This window comes from Scyliorhinus torazame, chromosome 8 (genome assembly GCF_047496885.1).
Source record: "Scyliorhinus torazame isolate Kashiwa2021f chromosome 8, sScyTor2.1, whole genome shotgun sequence".
NCBI classification, from domain to species: Eukaryota; Metazoa; Chordata; class Chondrichthyes; order Carcharhiniformes; family Scyliorhinidae; genus Scyliorhinus; species Scyliorhinus torazame.
This window is the reverse complement of record NC_092714.1, coordinates 50,589,790-50,611,462: the sequence shown is the minus strand read 5'-3', so window position 1 is coordinate 50,611,462 and position 21,673 is coordinate 50,589,790. Positions and strand designations below refer to the sequence as shown.

The following is a 21,673-nucleotide window of genomic DNA, read 5'->3' as shown; positions in this document are numbered from 1 at the left end:
TTCAAGTATCTTGGATTTCAAACTGTCTACTTTAAAAAGGCTACCAGTCACTAACCGGATTGTAGCAAAATTTGGGGATCCGATCTGGCATTGCAACAAGTTAGGTTGCAGAACAACCATGATCTCAAGACCCGCTCCTACGTTCATGATGATAGCATCCAATGATAACGCAGTTAATGGTTAAATAAATTTATATATTTTGGTGTTCAACTCGGTCTTTCATAATTCTGGCCAGCAAAAGAGTTACACTTTATTCATGGGTGATAATGCACACCTGCTGTGACTGATCGAACTTTGTGAATGAAGAATTGGGATGAGCATAGGTGAAGCAATCCAAAGACAAGTTATCTGGTACTCTTCAAACAATATAGACTGTCTACTATAATTTCTATTAGTGTTTCCCCATATTTCAAGGTATTTAGCCCAACCTCACCAATCACTGCACACAAGCTGCGCAAATATTTAAGAAAGAGTATTCGCTAATCCAGAAAGCATTTTATTTTCCCTGCCCAACTTGCAAAATTTTACATTTTCAGTACAATAAAAATCACATTTCCTTAACAAAACTACCTCATATTCAAACACGACAACCAGAAGCTTCTGTATAAACAGCACAAGTCTTACAGAAGATGAAGAAAAACAATACTAACATATGAAAATACTCCAAGTTTTAACGTTTAATTCCTGCATACTGTCTGCATTTGCACCTGTGATTCCCTGCAACTGAAGTCCCTGAACTCATTCTAACCACCCGGAGCGGGGGTGCATTATTCCTACAGGGAGAATAGACAGTCTTGACTGTTAATCAAACATTTCACCACATAGCTGCTGGTCATGGCAGCAGAGATTGCAAAACAGGTTGCTTACCTACTCCAATAATTAAGGAATCATGCATGGTTTCAGGGACACAAGGAAAAAAGGAAAGAATGGGAACAGTTCACGGCAATTATAAGTTTAATGAATTCTGGCCATCTGAAAGACATTCTTCAACAGCTATTTGAAACAAGCTGCACATTTGGCTTTGTTTCAATTCATATTCCACCAACTCCTCAAGAATACCAAATTCTGCACAGTATCCAATGAAAAGAAAATCAAATGAAGTGCATTGCTCCAATCTGATATCGCAGATAATTATTGTACTTGATAATTTGCAAAAAATAATTTTGCATAGCATTTACTGTGTATTTCGTAAGGCAACACAAGAATGTTTTTATGGGAAACTAAATTAATTATGCTTAAAAGGTCTCAATCTCTTCCACCATAAAGAACAGTGTTTCAATCACAGCTTTCATATGTTGAATGATTTCCAAATTTGTCAGAATTCCTGATTGGGCAGAAATTATTTTGCTCCGGTTGTCAAGAACCCTTTCCAATGAATCACCATTACCTCCAGATTATTTTGTGAGGGGGGGCGGGGAGCAGAACGGTGGGGTGAAAGACACAAAATCACAAACCTCCCCCTGTCAGGGTCAGTCAACTGAAATAGTCCACAGAAACATGCAAATGAACTGAAATGATTTGTGCCCAGCTCAATCTCAGAGATACAGATCTGTGGCGTAATACTAAATATATACAAACGGGATAAGTTATTCACAAAAAACATTTCAGAGTGGAGTTACGATCTCTACAAATCAATATTCCAACATTCAAATTAATCTGAAGTGCCTTTATAGTTCTTTATTTAAAATAAATTTAGAGTACCCAATTGTTATTTTCCCCAATTAAGAGGCAATTTAGCACGGCCAATCCATTTACCCTGCACATCTTTTTGGGTTGTGGGGTGAAACCCATGCAGACACGGGGAGAATGTGCAAACTCCACACGGACTGTAACCCGAGGTCGGGATTGAATCTGGGTCCTCGGCGCCCTAAGGCAAGTGTTAACCACTGCACCACCGTGCTGCCCCGTGTCTTTATAATTCTAACTTACCGTGAAGGCTATAACCAACATTGTAAGTTTTCAGTAAGGACGTTTCTGTACCCACAAACAGTACTGAATTGCAAAAACTGTAGCTGACAAAGCACCACAGGTCAAAATTCTAGGATGGTTTTGAGTGTGATCCAATTATAAAAACATCAATACAATCTCACTGAAACAAGCCACCAAAAGCAGTAAACTCGCATGTTCCACCACTAATTATATTCTTAAAACAGTCCATTTGTTAGAGTATCATTGCAAAAGGTTCTTGTGGCGTTACTTCTTGCCATTTTCCCCCTCCTCTCGTAGACAATGACTCCTTGTTGGAATATGCTGCACAAGTGTCAAGCACGCTTCAGTACATCACTTGTGGTCACTATTTATTTGTGCATTGACAAGGAGCATCAGCATGCTATTGAATGGTGGTGGGTTTCACTGCCAAGTCTGATCCTTTCCTTACCTGATATCCACATATGCATACTTCTAACAGGTCCAAGAATAGTAATGAGTTGGATCAAACGGATATAGCCAATATAGCATCATCTATTGAATGCTTTTGTTGAAAATTCGATGCCCATTTCCAATTGAAAAATAGTATATTTACCCCAGGTTGATTCTGATTCCTCTTCCTCAAACACATTGACAAGGAAGCTCCCAGAGCGACATTGGTAATTATACTGAAGGCTGTATCTTTTGCACCAGTCTAGGAGACAACCTATGAAAGCCAATGCTACTTTTGTTTCCAATGAACAATCGGGAAATATTCCATTCAAAAGTGTGGCTCTCCAATACCTTCCCAGAGTGACCATTCGTCAAGTCATAGCCAGTGAATGTTGATGGGCCAGTTAATCAGGGAGGGAATCACAGGCTAGTCTGATCTTTTTCTCAAATGGGATCAATGTGCATACACTTGCCAGCATCAAAAGCCACTGATTTAATGAGTAAAAAGCTTTGACAATTCCTCCCCAGCATTTCAGATGACGCCATCACATTTTATCATCATTTCATATCAAGCAACTGGCCCCCAATTTAGCAAATGCTTTGCAGCCTATGTTTTAGACTATCTTGAACAAATGCACTCCTAAACAGACTACAGAAAGAGCATCACCTCAGAGAAAATGCAGATAGAGGTCACAGTTATCTGTTTGAGGCCCTAGATCTTGATAATTAAGCGAAGTGCTTTAGATGTGTTACTGAGAAATGGTTAATAAATCCATAATGAATCTTTTAAAACTTGGGTTTCCTTATTTTTAAATGCAATGAAGCACCTGTCTCAGCAATATTATCATTGCACAGCATTGGTGGCAACCTTAAGTTGTGCAAAGTATTCCTTGCACTAATAGTGTGGTATTTACAGCATCAATTTTAGGTGTATTTCACTAAAAATGCCTTTATTGAAACAAAGTACTGCATGAATCAGGTTGCCGAACTTTAAATATACTTACACAATCCATAATAATCGCTTATTGTCACAAGTAGGCTTCAATGAAGTTACTGTGAAAAGCCCAACACTGTGAAATGGAGACATGAGTGTTGCGCCTGCAAGTTGTAAAGAGCAATAAATCTACATTTTTTTCACATATTTTCACGATGTTATATCCTTTTAAAACAACCAAATAAAAAGTAGACAGACATCAGATATAACACCCTCTTTACCAATCGTACACCATGAGCCCTGGAAATTATGTATAAGTACGGAATCTTAAAATGTTTTATTTAAAGCATTTAGGATTGTGACTGCTCAGCACATACACTTTCCTTTGATTCAAATGTTTAGCGGGAAGTATTTCTCCTCTGCACTCTTTTGTAGCAAACTTGGAAATGTATTTATAGATAACCCATCACAATTTTACTAAAAATAGCAAACAGATTAAATTTTCACCAGAGATCTTATTAGTAGCTCAATTATTCTCCAAGGATGAGATTCTCGGCCTTCAATATTTCTGGCAGATTTCTACCACTTAAAATATTGAACCACGAAGTGGAAGAAAACAGAATAAATCAACGGACTGAGCTTTCTACAGACAGACTGCACTACACGCAGGAAAGGTCTTGCCTTCTGTTGAAATTTTCAGGGAAAATCAAAGGCAGGAATGGGATAGCTGACATTAGAATGGCGATTCCAGCACACCAAAAAAATAACAGAAAACAAATGCATTAATTTATTTGACTCAGCAGAAGCCCAGTAAATGAGGCTCCTAAACCTCCCATGTTTGAGTTACCAATGGAATAATGCCATGTGGTATACTGGGAACAGTAACACAATCCCAGTTTAGAGTTCATTATTTATCGTAGTTAACATCAGAACTACAACAAGACTTTCAAAGCCTGAGGAGAGAACAGCAAGAGTTTCAGCAAAGCTGTGGTTGGACTGATTCATGTGAATACAACCACACCAATAACTGCAACGATGGAGGTTTCTAATTCATAGCAAATCTACATCTACTTTGCCAACTATTCCTCATTAGACATTTGTCTTGTCAGAATAGGAATGATGGTACTTAACCATACCTTAATGGGAGCATGCCAAATTATAACATTTGTGTTATAGTTTCATAATACCATGACCCCATTCAGAATAATGTGAAATAAAGAGCAGTCTGCTGGAATATTGATGTGAATGAAGAGTCAGGACATAGTTTGCCCCTGCCATTCCACACACCAATGATTTCCTGTTCTGCCCTGCAAGCATAGAACCATCAAGTAAAGGTAGATTAAACTATTCCTACTCGAGTCTCCATGCAAACTAGGAATACCTCATTAATCCATCTGCGACAGCAGGAAATTTAAGTTTTTAAAAAATTTGGCAGAGTTTAAATGTTTAAGAGACATGAAATTTACTTAAACCAACATATCTCTCCTACTGCAAAATATAAAACTGTTCTCAGGAGCTATGTGATTAATGATCGCAAAATTTTTAATGGCGTAAAATTTAACTGAATTTATCGTTGCTATGTTTAACTGTTGATATGTTAAGTTTACAGCACTCTAATCAAAAAGCCCACTGTGGCACACGAAAAACAGTCAACAGTAGCTAGAGATGACACGGTCTAAATGTCGATTTGTGTGTCAGAATATTCCTGTAATGGAATTATTTGAACGGGTTATCCACTATTTACTAAACACATTGCACTCATTACAATTTATAGTGAGAAAGTCTTTAAGTATACATTTTACACTTATTGTTGAAAATAGTTTCCATTTCAAAGCAATCTGGAGGGTTTAAGAATGCATCTTAATCCCTATATTTCCTTTCTCCTTCCCACAGCTCACTCAACTCTGGCTTTTGAACAATGGCATTTAGTCCTCGTCTCCAAAATTCCGCAGCTGACTTTTCATTTTCCGCTCCCATAACCTCTGGTTGTCAGAAAATCCTTGTTTTCCCTTGTTGAAGGAATTTGGTCCTGCTGATGTTGGTGTTTCTCTGCAGAAAGATAATGTCAATTATCAACAAGCGTAATTGTAACTAAAAGCATATTACCAGTTTAATGTGTAAGAAGTGTTTCCATCTCAGAGTGGGAGCTCATAAATTACTTATTTATAAGTCACAGCCCCCAATATTGAATATGGTCCTACTTTCGAGCAGCGGAGAACATCACACCTGCGAGGGACACACTTTCTGGACAGACGATAAGAATAGCGCAGGGCTCGAGGCCCTCACCTGCCTTCAGGCAGAGCAACTGACATGTGGCCACTGTTCAGACAGCGGGCGAGTTTGAAAATAAAATCCAAGAGTGACGTCACAGGAAAGCTGTAAGCTGACTGGTTGGTGACTAACTGATATTAGGGACGGCGTCTAAATATCTGAAGCTAAAAAAACATCATTTGTTTGGACAAGTATTACATTCTAGATTTGTTCTCGTCCAAGGTGTAAATTTTCACTTTTGAACAGGTAAGTAGTGCAGGAAGCCCTGAGGTCCCGCTCACAAATCAGTATTCCATTTTAGAAGCTGAGGGCGCTGGTACCTCGGAGAAGTGCAGTCAGAGGCACAAGCAGCTTGACTGCACGGGGGGTGGGGAAGAAAGGAAGAGCAATAGGAGAATCATTAATCAGGGGAGCAGGCAGGACAAAGCTGTGACTCCAAGATGGTGTGTTGCCTCCCTGGTGCCAGGGTCAGGGATGTCACTGTATAGCTGCTGGGCACCCTAAAGGTAGAGGGTGAAAAATTAAATGTCTTGGTACCAATGCTATGGGTAAGAATGCAGGATGAGGTCCTGCATCAAGACCTTCTTCAAAGCCTTTTGAAAATCCAAATAAGTCACATCCACTGGTTCCCCTTCCCAATGCTAGTTACATCCTCAAAAAACTCCAACTGGTTTGTCAAACTTGTTTTCCCCTTCATAAACCCATGTTAACTCTGCCCAATCCTACCATTATTTTCTACATGTCCAGTTATCATATCTTTTATAATAGATTCTAGAATTTTCCCTCCTACCAATGTCAATCTACCAGGTCTGTAATTCCCTCTTTACTCTCATTTATATGGATGTTTATTAAACACTTGAGTTAAGACCAATAGTTTGAGTGTATGACTTTTGGTCTAACTTCTTTTCTGATGATTTGGCAAGAGTTAATTCATCCACTCAGCAGCTTGAGGATAATCTTAACTGAGAGTTAGTAAACTTAATTCCGTTTGATCTGAACCAAAGTAAATGCAAAGTTGTTCAGCAAACGAAACCATGTATCAAACATCTACACTGAGGGGTAAAATCTGATCTCTTTGGAAGGGTTAATTGGGTCATTGGCATACACGTATGAGCATACCGAAACTCAGCTTTTTATACATTTTACAATGTAACCATGCATTGGCCACTAGTTTTGCTTTGTAATTAAAAGAGTGTACCACAAGAATTGGTTTGGGCATCAGCAAAAGTCTTACAACTGATGAAAATTATGTTTGCGATTTGTGAAAGGAGGGCATCGATAGTTCAGATAAAGGACAAAGTGCTTTTTGCAGTAGTCAGTTGTAAGGGACACTGGCCAAATGTTGCCAGTATGCATAGCAGAGGCAGAAGGATTTCTTACAGTGACATGACGTTGAATGCTGCAAGATTGTGTTTTTATTTCATCTTTGAAAAACAATGTCCCACTGTAAATTGTATGACTCTGCCAACAACCATTCCCAATAGCTAAACCTTGCCTAACTAGTGCTTGCCTTGATGCAAAATTAGAGCTCTAGTGAAACTTTGTTTCAGTAAGTCTGATAGGAAACGAAACTGGGTGGAGACAAAACATCTGTTCCAGAGTGATAATAAAACCCAACCATTGAGATTCAGCGAATTTAAATGGTGGGTGGAGAGTTTACATGGAAGCTGCAAGAAACTGACACACGCTAACATTGAAAGTCAGTGTGTCTTCTTCTTAAATGCAGAAAAACTAACTCCACAAGAAGCTACGTTTTATTATATTTACTCGGTTTTTAATTCACTGAGCAACTTGGAAGGAGTCTGCAATTTGAGTGATTATGATCATTCAATTATCTTGGTGGTCTTGGAATGTGCGACCAGTAAAAGGAGTTTAACGAAGATGCACAAGCAAAGTGGATTTGGACTCCAATGCATGGTTGAGCAAAACATTTGATTTTGATAGGATGGTACTAACCTGTAAACAGATAGTTTACCCACTTTGAAAAGGTAATTGTAAAGACATATTTGCTACTGCAACCAGGAAACTGGAGGTCAATTGCTAATGATCAACAAGAATGACTGCTCATTGGGTGATCATATGTATAACTTCTTGTAATGTATTTGTGACTAACAGGTGTATTGTACTGCTAACTAGTATTCCTACTAAATCTAGTAAAGATATTAATATGCAATTTGGCTTTTACTGTTACCTCATTATTTCTTGCATCCAAGTTCTAGAGTATTCTTTAAGGGTTACATCTTACACTAACTAACAATGTCTCACTGGTATACAGCTATAGGTGCGTGCACCCATTGAGTTATGGCTTTTGTGCTTTGAACGTTAGTTGTCGAAATCATTAAAACCATACCGTCCCATATTCTTCATGCGCATTTTTGCTTCAGGGGGCATTTCCTCTGGCTCACTCTGCGGGTAAAAATAAAGGATTCAATTATCAACCTTTTGTAATACAGGTGTAATATTTCAAGCCCAACCTTATTAAAATGATGAATTGGGTTTTTCCAAATTCTTGGTACAGAATGTTTAGCTATCAAGATGAACAAGGAGACATTTTGCACATACATTGCATTCCTGATGCAAACGTACAATGGTGATTCACCATTAAAAAAGTCGTCATTACAGTGTCCTTACTCTCTTGCTTGGAAGGCCATTTAGCCGTGACACCATACATACGTGCATACATGCACACACACGAATGATTGGGTTCTCCCAAATGAAAAGCAGCATCAAAATGCAGGAAAATGCAACACCAAAAAAAACCTTTACTGATTATATGGAGAGGCTGCAATGCCTGGATGGGTATTGATATATCATTCTGAAGAGCCTGTGATCAGTAACCAAGCAAATATTATTCATTGTAATCATAAAAGTGGTTTAAAAAATGGAATAAATAGAATTTGACCTTATGAAAAGTATAAAAGCAAAAATACCTACTGATTGTATTTTTTCTTCACGGTAAAAGATTACCTACATACAAACTCTTATTATGTTATGTTTAGAACTCTCTCTCAGTTCAGGTTGAATTGTGCCAAGAGAACCTATTCTAAGAAAAATAGATCTTTCCAAATATTGAGGCCAATATTTATCCCTCACCAACATCATCAATCCAAACAAATCAGTCATTAAACTGGTTTGCTGTTTACAAGATTTGTGCATAAATTGATCATATTAATCTGCAAAACTAAATGGCTACACCTCAAAAGTAACATTATTCATCACGTGCTTTGGGATATTCTGAGGATGTGCAAGGAGTTATATAAATGCAATTACTACTTCATAATAACTACTTCATAATAAACAAGAAAATTGGACTGAAAAGTTGACATCTGATAACCTACTTGAAGCTCTCAAAACAATCCATTAAAAAAGATCCATTGTATAAAGGTTAAAAAGTATATAAAAATTGCAAATATATTGCTACAAATGGCCATGGGGTTATTTTCTGCCCAAGAGACTAAGAGATCCAATATTTTGTTTGTGCAAGATAAAGCACCCTATCCCACTAATATTTGTTAACTTATACTAGACACTGGCAATCAGAATCATTTCAAGTCAAATATACATCTCATGTACAACTCAACCAAATCTGGCTCTTATATTTCTGTTTCTTATTGGGATATGAACATTACTGGCGATGCCAACATTAATTACCCATCTCTAGCTCTCCTCGAGAACATGGCAGTGAATTAGCTTCTTGAACCATTGCAGTCCATCCGGTATAGATACACCCACGGTGCTGTTAGAAAGGGAGTTCCAGGATCTTGGCCCAGCAGAACGGTGACATAGTTTAAAGTCCGAATGATGTGTAGCTGGCGTGGTGTTCCATTGCAGCTGTTGCTCTTGTTCTTCTAGGTGGTAGAGATTACAGGTGTGCAACACACTGTGAAAGAAGCCTTGGTGAGTTGCTGCAGTGCAACTTGTAGATGCTATGCACTGCTGCCACTGTGTGCTGGTGGTGGGAGAGAATGTTTAAGATGGTGGATGGGATACCAATCAAGCTGGCTGCTTTGCCCTGGACAGTATTGACCCTCTAGACTGTTGTTGGAGCTGAGTTCATCCAGGCAAGTGGCGAATATGCCATCAAACGTCTGACTTGCACCTTGTGGACAGTTTTTAGCGAGTCAGGAGGTGCGTTACCCGCCCGAGAATTCCCAGCCTCTGATCTATTGCTGGTTCAGTTAAGTTTCTGGTCAACGGTAATCCTCAGGATGCTGATGGAGGGAAACTCAGTAATGGTAATAGCTGTTGAATGCCATAGAGATGGTTAGATTCTCTCACGTTGGATATGGCCATTACCTGACACTGACACAAATGGTACTTGCCGCTTATCGAAAGGAAAATGGCTTATTGACACGAGTTGGCTTCAATGTAGTTACTGTGAAAAGCCCCTAGTCGCCACATTCCGGCACCTGTTCGTAGAGGCTGGAACGGGAATTGAACCGTGCTGCTGGCCTGCCTTGGTCTGCTTTAAAAGCCAGCGATTTAGCCCAGTGAGCTAAACCTGCCCCTAAACCAGCTTATCAGACCAAGCTTGAATGTTGTCCAGGCCTTGCTGAACGTGGACACAGACGGTTTCAGTATCTGAAAAGTTGCAAACGGTACAAAACAGTGTGTGCAATCAGCGAACATCACCACTTTTGATTGTATGATGGATGGAAGGTCATTAATGGTGCAACTGGATGATTTGGCCTGGGTCACTACCCAGAGGAATTCCTGCAGTGATGTACTGAGCCTGAGGTGGATCTCCAAAATCATTTGTGCTCGAGGTTTGACTCCAATCAATGGAGAGTTTTCTTTGATATCTGCTGAATTCAATTTTGCTCGGGTTCCTGGATGCCATACTCATTCAAATGCTACCTTGATCTCAAGGCAGTAGCCTTTAACTGCCTCTTGAATTCAGCTTTTTCTTCCACATTCGCAGCAAGGTTGTGATGAGGTCTGAAGCTTAGTGACCGTGTCGGAACTAAAATGAACATCAGTGCAGATTACTGCTAAGTGAGGGCAGTACATAGGGGCGGCATGTGGCGCAGCGGTTAGCACTGGGACTGCGGCGCTGAGGACCCGGGTTCGAATCATGGCCTTGGGTCACTGTCCGTGTGGAGTTTGCACATTCTCCCCATGTCTGCGTGGGTCTCAGCCCCCACAACCCAAAGATGTGCAGTTTAGGTGGATTGGCCGCACTAAATTGCTCCTTAATAAAACAAAAAAATATTATTGCCGAGTGCTACTTGGTAGCATGGTCATTGACAGCTTCCACCATTTTACTGATGATTGAGAATAAACCAATGTGCTGTTAATTGGCTGGATTATATTTGTCCTGCATTTTATGGACAGGCTATACCAGGGCAATTTCCAATCTCATGAGGCAGACGCCAATGTGGTAGCTGTACTTGAACAGCTGACCAGGGGGGTGGCTAGTTCTGGAGCACAAGTCTTCAATTCTACAGCTGGGATGTTTTCAGGATCCATAGCCGTTGATATATCCGTGTTTTCAGAAATTTCTTGATATCACATGGAAGTGATGCTAGGGATCACAGGAGGTTGATATGGATCATCCACAACACTTGTGGCTGAAGGTGGTTGCAAATGCTTCAGCCGTGTCTTCTGGATTGATGTGCTGGGCACTCACATCATTGAGGACGGGGATGTTTGTGGAGCATTTTTCTTCTTTAGTTGTTTAACTGTCTGCCACCATTCACAACTGAGTGTGCAGAACATTAATCCAATCCGTTGGTTGAGATCGCTTTGCATTATCACATGTCTATCGCATGCCACTTCTGCTGTTTAAGCATGCATGTAGGAGTATGCTAGAGTTTCACCATGCTGGCACCCCATTTTTAAATATGACAGGTGCTGCTCCCGCATGGAGTCCTTCACATCTCATTGAGCTCTGGTTGATTGCCTGGTTTGAAGGTAATGGCAGAGTGAGAAATATGCCAGGCTGTGAGGTTACAGTTTGTGGTTTAATAGTGAAGTTGCACATCCACTCATGGCAACAGACATTAGTTCCTATCCCAGGGTACATTCTGCGCCCTTGCTACCTTCAGTGCTTCTTCCAAGTGCTGTTCTTCCTGGAGGATGAGTGACTCATCAGCTGAGAGGGTAGTAGTTGGTAATTAGCCAGAAATTTCCTTGCCCATGTTTGACCTGATACCTCAATGTTGAGGACTCTAAACACCACTCCCCACCAACTGTATACCATTGTGCTGCCAACTCTGGTGAGGATGGTAAAAGAGGAGTCTGGGACATTGATTGTAAAGTATGATTCAGTGACTATGACTGTGTCAGGCTGATTTTGACTAGACTGTGGCACCGCTCTTCCAATTTTGCAGGATCGCTGGTCAGTGTGCACGTTTGTCATTTTCAGTGCCTAGATGGATGCCATATGGTCCATCAGTTTTATTTTTCTGGAACAGTCTGATACAAACGAGTCACTTATTCGGCCATTTTAGAGGGAATTTATGTCAACCACAGTTTTGTAGGTCTCGAGAACAAGGGTAGCTTATCCAGGGCCGCCTTTGATCTCTTAAAGGCCTTGGAGACCAAGGGGCTATGGAGTGCCCTCCTCCTTTCCGTTGTCCCCAGAAGTTTGTCGCCATCCTCTGCCTGCTCCACAATGACATGCAAACCATGGTCCTGACCAACGGACCCAATGCAGGTTTGGACTGGGTGAAGCAATGCGGAGTCATTGCACCAATGTTCTTCTCGATCTTCCTTGCTGCAATGCAACCTCAGCCCCCCCCCCCACCTCCTCCTTCCCCCATTGATGAATCAGTACCCCTCCATGTTGAGCCCCTTTTGGAGGAAACACTGAGGGTGGCAAGGACACAGAATGAACTCTGGGTGTGGGACTTCAATGTACTGGCCAAGCTGGCGGAGTTCTAAAGGAGACGGAGTCTGCAATGAGTAGAATCATAGAATTTACAGTGCAGAAGGAGGCCATTCGGCCCATCAAGTCTGTACCAGCCCTTGGAAAGAGCACCCTACCTAAGCACATACCTCCACCTATCCCCGTAACCCCACTAACCTTTTTTGGACACTAAGGGCAATTTAGTATAGCCACCTAAACTGCACATCTTTGGACTGTGGGAGGAAACCGGAGCACCCGGAGGAAACCCACGCAGACTCAGGGAGAAAGTGCAGACTCCGCACAGACAGTGACCCAAGCCGGGAATCGAACCTGGGACGCTGGAGCTATGAACTAACTGTGCTAACCACTGTGCTCCCGTGCTGCCCAAAGGAGCAGTAACTAGGGAAGCAAGGGGGAAAATCCTATTTGACCATGTTCTCGCCAATCTTCCTGTTGCAGATGTATGTGTCCATAACAGCATGGGTAGGAGTGACCACCGCTCAGGCCTCGTGGAGTCAAAGTCCTGTTTTCATCGAGGATACCCTCCACTGTGTTGTGTGGCACCACCACTGTGCTAAAAGGGATAGATTTCCAACAGATCGAACTCAAAACTGGGTACCCATGAAGCGCTGCAGGCCATCAACAACAGCATTGTATGCAACCTCAACGTGTAAGCTCATGGCCCAGATCATCTCCACTCTACCATCACTGCCAAGTCAGGGAGAATAAAACCTGGTTCAATGAAGAGTGCACCAGGCATACATAAAAATGAGGTGTCAATCTAATGACAGAACTACTGGCACACCAAAAAACACAAGCAGCATGTGAAGACAGAACTAAGTGATCCCATAACCAACAGTTCAGAACTAAACTCTGCAGACCTGCCACAACCAGTAGTAAACGGCGGTGGGCAATTAAACATCTATCCAGAGGAGGCAGCTCCATAAATATCCCCACCCCCAATTATGGTGGAGCTCAGCGCATCAGTGCAAAACACAAAGCTGAAGGATTTGCAACCATCTTCAGCCAACAGTGCCGAGTGGAAGTTCTACCTCATCCAGAAGTACCAAGTGGATGACCTATCTCAGCCTTCTCCGGAGGTCCCCGGCACCACAGATGTCAGATTTCAGATCAGAACTGGGGTTGGTCACTGATGATTGTACAATGTTCAGTATGGTTTGTGGCTGGTCAGTCAGTAAAGCAGTCCATGCCCTTATGCAGCAAGGCCTGGATTACTTTCAGACTCAGCTGATAATTGGCCCCACACAAGTGCCAGACAATGACCATTTACAACAAGAGAGAGAATCTAACCACCTCCCAATGACATTCACTGGCATTACTATTGCTGAATGCCCAATATCACCCTACTGGAGATTACCACTGGCCAGAAACTGAACTGGGCCAGCTACATATGCAGTATGCTACAAGAGCAGGTCAGAGGCTGGGAATTCTGCAGTGAATAACACCCCCGACTCCCAAAGCCTGTCCATCATCTACAAAGCACATGTCAGGTGTGTTAAAAAATACTCTACACTTGCCTGGATGAGGCAGGAAGCTTGACACCATTCAGAACAAAGCAGCCCATTTGATTGACACCACTTTCAACAGTCACTTCCTCCATAACTGACACACAGTGACAGGAGTGTGTACCATCTATAAGATGCACTGCAGCAACTCATCAAGGCTCCTTCGACGGTACCTTCCAAACACAAGACCGCTTCCCACCTTGAAAGACAAGGGCAGTAAATGCATGGGAACACTACCACCTGCAAGTTTCCCTACAAGCCATACATAATTCTGACTTGGAACTATGTTGCCTTTCCTTCACTGTTGGAGTCCAACCCTCCCTAACAACACGGTGGGTGTACCTACACCACCTGGACTGCTTTGGTTCAAGGAGGCAGCTCACATCACCTCCTCAAGGGCAATTAGGGATGAACAATAAATGCTGGCCTCGTCAGCAAAGCCCATTTCTTGTGAACGAATAAAATAAAATTTTCCTTCAATTAAATATGAAAACTGAAGCCCTTGTTTTCTGACCATGTTGCAAACTCTATTTCCTAGCTACTGACTACATCCCTCTCCCTGGCAACAGCTTGGTACTAAATTAATTTGTTCGGACACTTGTGACAGTTGACCCAGAGGTGTGCTTCAGAACACATATTCACAGGGCAGCACGGTGGCACAGTGGGTTAGCCCTGCAGCCTCACAGCACCGAGGTCCCAGGTTCGATCCCGGCTCTGGGTCACTATCTGTGTGGAGTTTGTACATTCTCCCAGTGTTTCGTGGGTTTCGCCCCCACAACCCAAAGATGTGCAGGCTAGGTGGATTGGCCACGCTAAATTGCCCCTTAATTGGAAAAAATGAATTGGGTACTCTAAATTTATATTTAAAAAAACAAACATATTCACATCATCTCTAAAACCGGTTATTTCCACTTTTGCTACAACTCCTAACTTTTCCCCGGCTCAGCTCATCTGCTACAGAAACCCTCATTCATCTTGACTATTCCAATGCACTCCTGGCTGGTCTCCCACACTCTACCCTCCATACACTTTGGCCATCCAAACTCTGCTGCCTGTGCCTTAACTCGCAACAAGTCTCGCTCATCTATTACCACCGTGTTCGTTGGTTTATATTGGCGGCTGGTCAAGCAAAGTCTTGATTACCAAATTCTCATCCTTGTTTTTAAATTCTTCCAGGTCTTTCCCCACTATCTCCATATCACCCTCACAAACCTCTGGGTTAACTATGTTCATCCAATTCTGGCCTCTTGAGCATTTTAGATTTTAGTTGCTTGACCGTTGCTCACCGATCTGTTCATGGGATGTTTGCGCCAGTGCTAAGGTCTACACTGATGCTTCAGATCGTGTAATAAGAGGTTTACACCAAATGGATTTTCATGAAACGTTAGGAATTCCGCACTGATCAGCAAGATTCTGTCAGTTGCACCATGCAGCAGTGTCTAGCTGGAGGGCATGGGATCCAAACCAATAAATTTGCTATCCGAGGTGAGCTCTCTTGCTGCATTATCAGTTGTCCAGGCACGAAGCACTAAAATTCCCTCCCTACACCTCTTCAGCACTCTACCTCACTTTCCTCCTTTAAGACACTCCTTAAAACCTCTCACTGTTACAAGCGTTTTCTCATCTAACCTAGTATGGCGACATGGGGATTTTCACAGCAACTTCATTGCAGTGTTAATGCAATGAACATTTGCATTAACAAATGTTCTACTGGTGAAGATAATAAAGATTATAAATAAAGATTATAATAATATCCCCATGTGAGGCTTGATATAATGTGTTTTACAGTATTCCTGTGGAGTATCTTGGGATGTTTTGTTACAAATAAACACAAGTTGCTGTTGTTGGACTATTAGCTTGATCTATGACCTTTTTATTTATGCAACATTGAATAAGCTCCATTCTAAACATACTTTTCTCTTGACTTCTCTCGGAGACAGCAGTACCAACTACCATCAATTGTAATTGTACAGAAATGATGCTCCAACCTCTCAATACAAGAATATTTATTTTAAAAAACTTACATCGTCATCTTCATTGAAGACTGCTGCAACTGAAGGTTTCTTTGGAGCTAAAACAGGTGGAATTTCTTTTGGTTTCTGGGAATAGAAATAAATGATAAAATTTCAGTTCTGATAAACAAAACAAACATGACTGTCTTAAACTAATTTCCCAACAAAGTGCAACAGGTTTGTGTTTTAGACCTTAGTTATTATCCAAACATATTAACCTCAACAGGATTTATGTTGCCTCAACAGGATTGATGTTAAAACAATTGTTCTTCATAATTATACGAGCACTGCAAAGCTATTAGATAGATTAATCCCTCTTGCCCATTCTTTCCCCATAAATTTTTACCCCAATTCCTTTCCAATGTTACTAATGAATCTGCTTCCAATGCCCTTTCAGGCAGTGCATTCTAGATCACATGTAAAAAAGATTTTTCATGCTCATTTGCCAATCATCTTTCTGGTTACTGACCCTTCTGGCACTGGAAGCAGTTTCTCCTGATTTACTCATTCCTGATTTTGAACATTTCTATCCAATCTCCTCTTAACCTTCTTGGCTCTCAGAGAAACAACTAACTTATCGAGTCTCTCCGCATAACTGAAGTCTCTCATCATTGGTACCATCTAAGTAATGTCCTGCTGCACCCTCTCCAACGTTATGATATACTTCCTAAAAAGTGATGCCCAGAATTGAACGCAATATTCCAGCTTTATATTATATAAAAATGCATCATAGATTCTTGCTTCTGTATTTGTTCTTCCATAAAACCTAGATTTGCATGCGTTTTCTTAACAGCATTCTCAACTTATCCTGCTAACTTCAAGGACCTGTGCACATCTATCCCCCGGTCGATGTGCCTCTAACACACACTGCACACCACAAAAATATTAATGATTTGGATGAAAGCATCAGAGGAAGTTGTGTGAAAGTCTGCAGGTGATACAAGGATTTCTGTCAATCTTAATGACAAAAAAGCACAATCAGATCAAGGTATAAAGGGAAAAATGGGCCAGTGTCTAGCAGATATTGTTGAATATAGATGAATGAGATGTTATGTTCATGTGTATCATGAATGCCAAACTATAAGTATTCCATGCAGGAGTCGGAACTGGATGGTCAAGGGAGTGTCACAGAAAGAGTCCCTAAGCGTTCATGCTGTGAAGCTACATCAAATGCATCGTTAGGGTGATCCAATATAAAACAAAAAAATACGACGCGTTCATCCCACTTCTTGATGTTTTGACAATGATTTTGAGTCTATGAGTTAAGGGCAGCACGGTAGCATTGTGGATAGCACAGCTCCAGTGTCCCAGGTTCGATTCCGGCTTGGGTCACTGTCTGTGCGGAGTCTGCACATCCTCCCCGTGTGTGCGTGGGTTTCCTCCGGTTTCCTCCCACAGTCCAAAGATGTGCAGGTTAGGTGGATTGGCCATGATAAATTGCCCTTAGTGTCCAAAATTGCCCTTAGTGTTGGGTGGGGTTACTGGGTTATGGGGATAGGGTGGAGGTGTTGACCTTGGGTAGGGTGCTCTTTCCAAGAGCCGGTGCAGACTCGATGGGCCGAATGGCCTCCTTCTGCACTGTAAATTCTATGATAATCTATGAATGCCCCATTCGCCAGAGAGAACAGCTTTTTTTCTATCTCCTCTATCAAATCACCTTAAAGATTTCTATTAGATTACCTCTTAACCGTCTCTGTTCCAAAGAAAACAGTATTGACTTTTCCAACCTCTCTTCATAATTTCTTTGTCCTTGGTAACATACAGGTAATCCTCCTCTGTATCCTTTCTAATGCCGTTACAACTTTCCTAAAGTGCAGTGCTCAGAATTGTTCTAGCATGGCTTCTTTGCTTTTATATTCTATTCTTCTATTTATCTTATTCCTTCGAGTAACCCATATGCTTTTCATTAACTTGCACTGTCACCTTTAAGAATTTGTGTATATGGACACATTAATCACTCATCAGAAAATTGGGCCATTTACAGTATACTGTCTTTCCATATTACTCTTCCCAAGGTGCCACTGAGGCAGGTACAAAAACTTTAAAGTGGTCGACATTTTAAATCGGGAATTACACCAAAATAAATTTTCCACTACTGAGCAACTTCTTGTTTCATTGAAGTAATTTGATTAGAAATGCATATAAGATTTCAAATGTCTTCAAAAGTTCTGCCCCATTAGCATGTAAACAACGATTCTGCAATTAGAAATGTTCATTATGATAAACTACAAATACTGTTTGACAGACAACAGGGGCCGGTTTAGCACAGTGGGCTAAACAGCTGGCTTATAATGCAGGACAACGCATGCAGCACGGGTTCAATTCCTGCACCGGCCTCCCCGAACAGGCGCCGGAACGTGGCGACTAGGGGCTTTTCACAGTAACTTCATTGAAGCCTACTTGTGACAATAAGCGATTATTATTTATTATTAAAAAGCAAAAATAATTACTCACATTTGCTCCTAATTTGATGGATATTGGGGCTGGTTTCTTTATGGTCATACTTCCTATTGAAAATCCAATTTTGGAAAGTTTTGCAGGGGTGGGTTTGTTGTTTGCATCCCCGGAAGCAGAGTCATCTTGATTTTTCTCATCAGCAGCCCTTTTCTCTGCACTTCGAGTTGAACTTTCTCCTTCATTACTGGAAGAAACAGTCTTAGTTTTCACAGTTTTCTCTTCCTTCTCTTCTGGTCCTGGTGGAGTCGAAACAACTTACCAAGATGAGATACTTTTAATCGAGCACTTTGATGGATGCAGCAACTTCATTAAGTATTAGGGAGCTTCTGTGGGTGTGCACTGACTGAACCAGTAGTCTCTTCCACGGTTTGTCAGATACAGTAGTTGCAGGCACTGAGAAACCATTTCATAGATGGATAGACTCTATATTTCAGTATTAGGGTAGGATTGATCCAATGCTCCTGTTTCTTGGACCCCCAAAGAAAATTCACAGGACCAAAACAGTACAGATTTTGATTGACTAAAGGTCCACACTGAGGAAACATTCACCAATGACTGTACAAATTGTAGACTTTCAGGTGTTACATTATAAACCAGGTTGGGGGATTACACAGCACCAAAATGGCAATATCCTAAAATAACTGATGACCAAACGGGGTGCCACCATCACATCATTTCAGAGTGATTCTGTTATAGTTATAATCAATTACTCTTAAGTGCTACAGTTCCAGTAATTTCAGTCTCTACTCTGAGATTTGATCCTTTATTTTCATGTCTTGCTAATGAGTAGTAACATCCAACAGAATACACATAGTTCCAGTGAGTAAATAAATTGGAGATAAATTCTTCAATCTTGGATAGTCAGTTTGAAATCTGATTCAACTAACGCTAATTCTGAAGCCAAAATTCTGAATGACAAATAATGGGCCAAAAACTTGTTAAAAAATTAAATTGTTTTACATGTATAGATAATTTAGCATAGGATAACATTTTGTTCTAAGATAAATCATTACTTTAGTTAAACTCAGACTTGCTAGTTTTCAAAAAATAAGTTCCTCCTGGTTTTGAACAGATAATTTGAGGAAACACTTTTCAAGTCCAATTTTTTAACACCTTCACTAGCTATCAGCTTTTGTTCCAAAAGCGTATACCTATTATTAAACAGCCTCTGCATTCCTGACAAGGAATCAGCCAAAGAGCCAAATATATTTCTGTTAGCCTAATAGCTAGCCAGTCAGAAATTAATACAACAGAAGAGACTGTATTATTTATATGACTACACACACACACACATAAAAAAAACACTATTTAGAGAATAATCCTACAACTAACATTTGAGAATTTATTACTCAAATTAAGTAGATCCTCTAAATTCCAAAGCGGTCTGCTAATGTGATTTACATCCATCAGGTGAACTATTGTAATTTAGTTATACTCTTATAGCCAGTTGTCTTACAAAGCAGTGATAAGGATGCTCTAATTCAATGGTTACTGAGCAATCAAAACTGGTACTGTATTGGTCCTACTGGATTTTGTGTTGCCAAAACTCTGAATCACTGAATGTATCCAACACTGTTTTCACATGGTATTGTGATAAGTTACCAGTCATTATGTACATTATGAAATAACTAAACATTCCTAAAAATATGTCAAGTACAACAGTTAAGATTACAGATTGTTACAGGTATCACAAAGTGTACTTTTGTTATAACTGCCATGCATTATTCTTGATTGCTTCCATTCAGTAACTTGGTTTAAATATCAGATACTGTTAAAAAAATCATGAATCAATAAAAATCTCATTTCAATGAAAGGTATTTGCTGGCAAAATTACGTCAATTATCAAAAAAAAACATAATTGGCAACAAAACTTATTTGTCCTAAATCCTACTCCACATTTAGGCTTCACTAGATTTTAACCGAAACTACAAATATACACCGGGCAAAAATCAGATTGGCAATGGGCTGTATTTCACATTATCCGACGAAATATAAGGAGCTAGTTCCCACATTTCACAGTAATTTAAGAAAAAAAATTTAAATAAAGAAAAGGGTAAACCAGATATGTAGTCATACTTGCAACATGAATTATCCCAAGTATCCGGTTGAATGGTTTACAAAGTCTAAATTACTGTATTAAATTTCAGGTTCACACAAAATGTGCGAAAAAATTACCCTAGTAAGTCGATCGCTTAAAAATGAAATTTGAGCTTTAAAGTGCCTAAAGGTAATGCAGTAAATTGGATTAACCTATTCTAACAGAAATGCACCATAGCTCGGATCCTGTGTACAGCGGGGAGGGGGTGGGAGGAATGAGACTCGAGGCCCGCTCGCCTGCCAACTGATCCCGCACTGGCTGCACAACCTCCTTCGAGGAGTCGGGCGTAATCTCAACTTTCTGCTTTGTTAATAGTTTCGTCCCTTCGCTAGAATTGACAATATCGGGATTCTCAATTCCTGCCGCGCCGTGGGTACTTAAAAGATTATGAAGCAGCACCTTCGTCTTGCAGTTTCTCCAGCTCTGAGCGCGTTTCCTCCGCCATTTTGAACCAACTTCAAACCGCCAACAGCACTCTGGGAGGGGAGGGTCGTCACTTCCGGAGCCAAGCCACTGCCTGGCCCCTCCTTCTACAAACACACACACACAAACCCATCATGAAGGCTGGGAATATTTTGTTTATCAGTCAACAGTAACAAAGATTTGAAAATCATCTACGTAGTATTCCACATACCACACTAACTATTAATCAACAAGGAAACGTCACCGTTCCATATTGGTACCGATTCAAAGCTATATCAGTTCATTTTCACACAGAAAAACCCACAGGGTATCAGCCCTCGCAGGTTTCTTAACAGCAACTGAGGATAAGCCTGAGAATGGGTTGTTATGTCCAGAACTTTGTCATAGAAAGTTGCTGTGATTGTCATTGTAGTAATCAGGAGGTAAATGTGCCTTTAGAAGGAAGGTTTCAATATGTAAAAGGTAAGAGAGAAGCAAAAATAGACATTGGACCATTGGAAAATGTGGTTGGAGAAGTAATAGAACATAGAACATTACAGCGCAGTACAGGCCCTTCAGCCCTCGATGTTGCGCCGACCTGTGAAACCACTCTAAAGCCCATCTACACTATTCCCTTATCGTCCATATGTCTATCCAATTACCATTTGAATGCCCTTAGTGTTGGCGAGTCCACTACTGTTGCAGGCAGGGCATTCCACACCCTTACTACTCTCTGAGTAAAGAACCTACCTCTGATGTCTGTCT

The 21,673-nt window shown here is 40.8% G+C and overlaps 1 protein-coding gene across 1 annotated transcript; it reads right to left on the bottom strand.

Moving 5' to 3' along the window:
- Nucleotides 1-480: 480 nt before the first annotated feature.
- Nucleotides 481-21,036, bottom strand: LOC140427833 (PEST proteolytic signal-containing nuclear protein-like). The gene is made up of 5 exons (XM_072513586.1): nt 20,906-21,036; nt 18,406-18,644; nt 15,964-16,038; nt 7,914-7,969; nt 481-5,341 (listed from the first exon to the last, which is right to left on the bottom strand). The coding sequence occupies exons 1-5, from the start codon at nt 20,949-20,951 to the stop codon at nt 5,218-5,220; spliced, it is 540 nt and encodes a 179-aa protein (XP_072369687.1). The 5' UTR covers nt 20,952-21,036; the 3' UTR covers nt 481-5,217.
- Nucleotides 21,037-21,673: the final 637 nt, after the last annotated feature.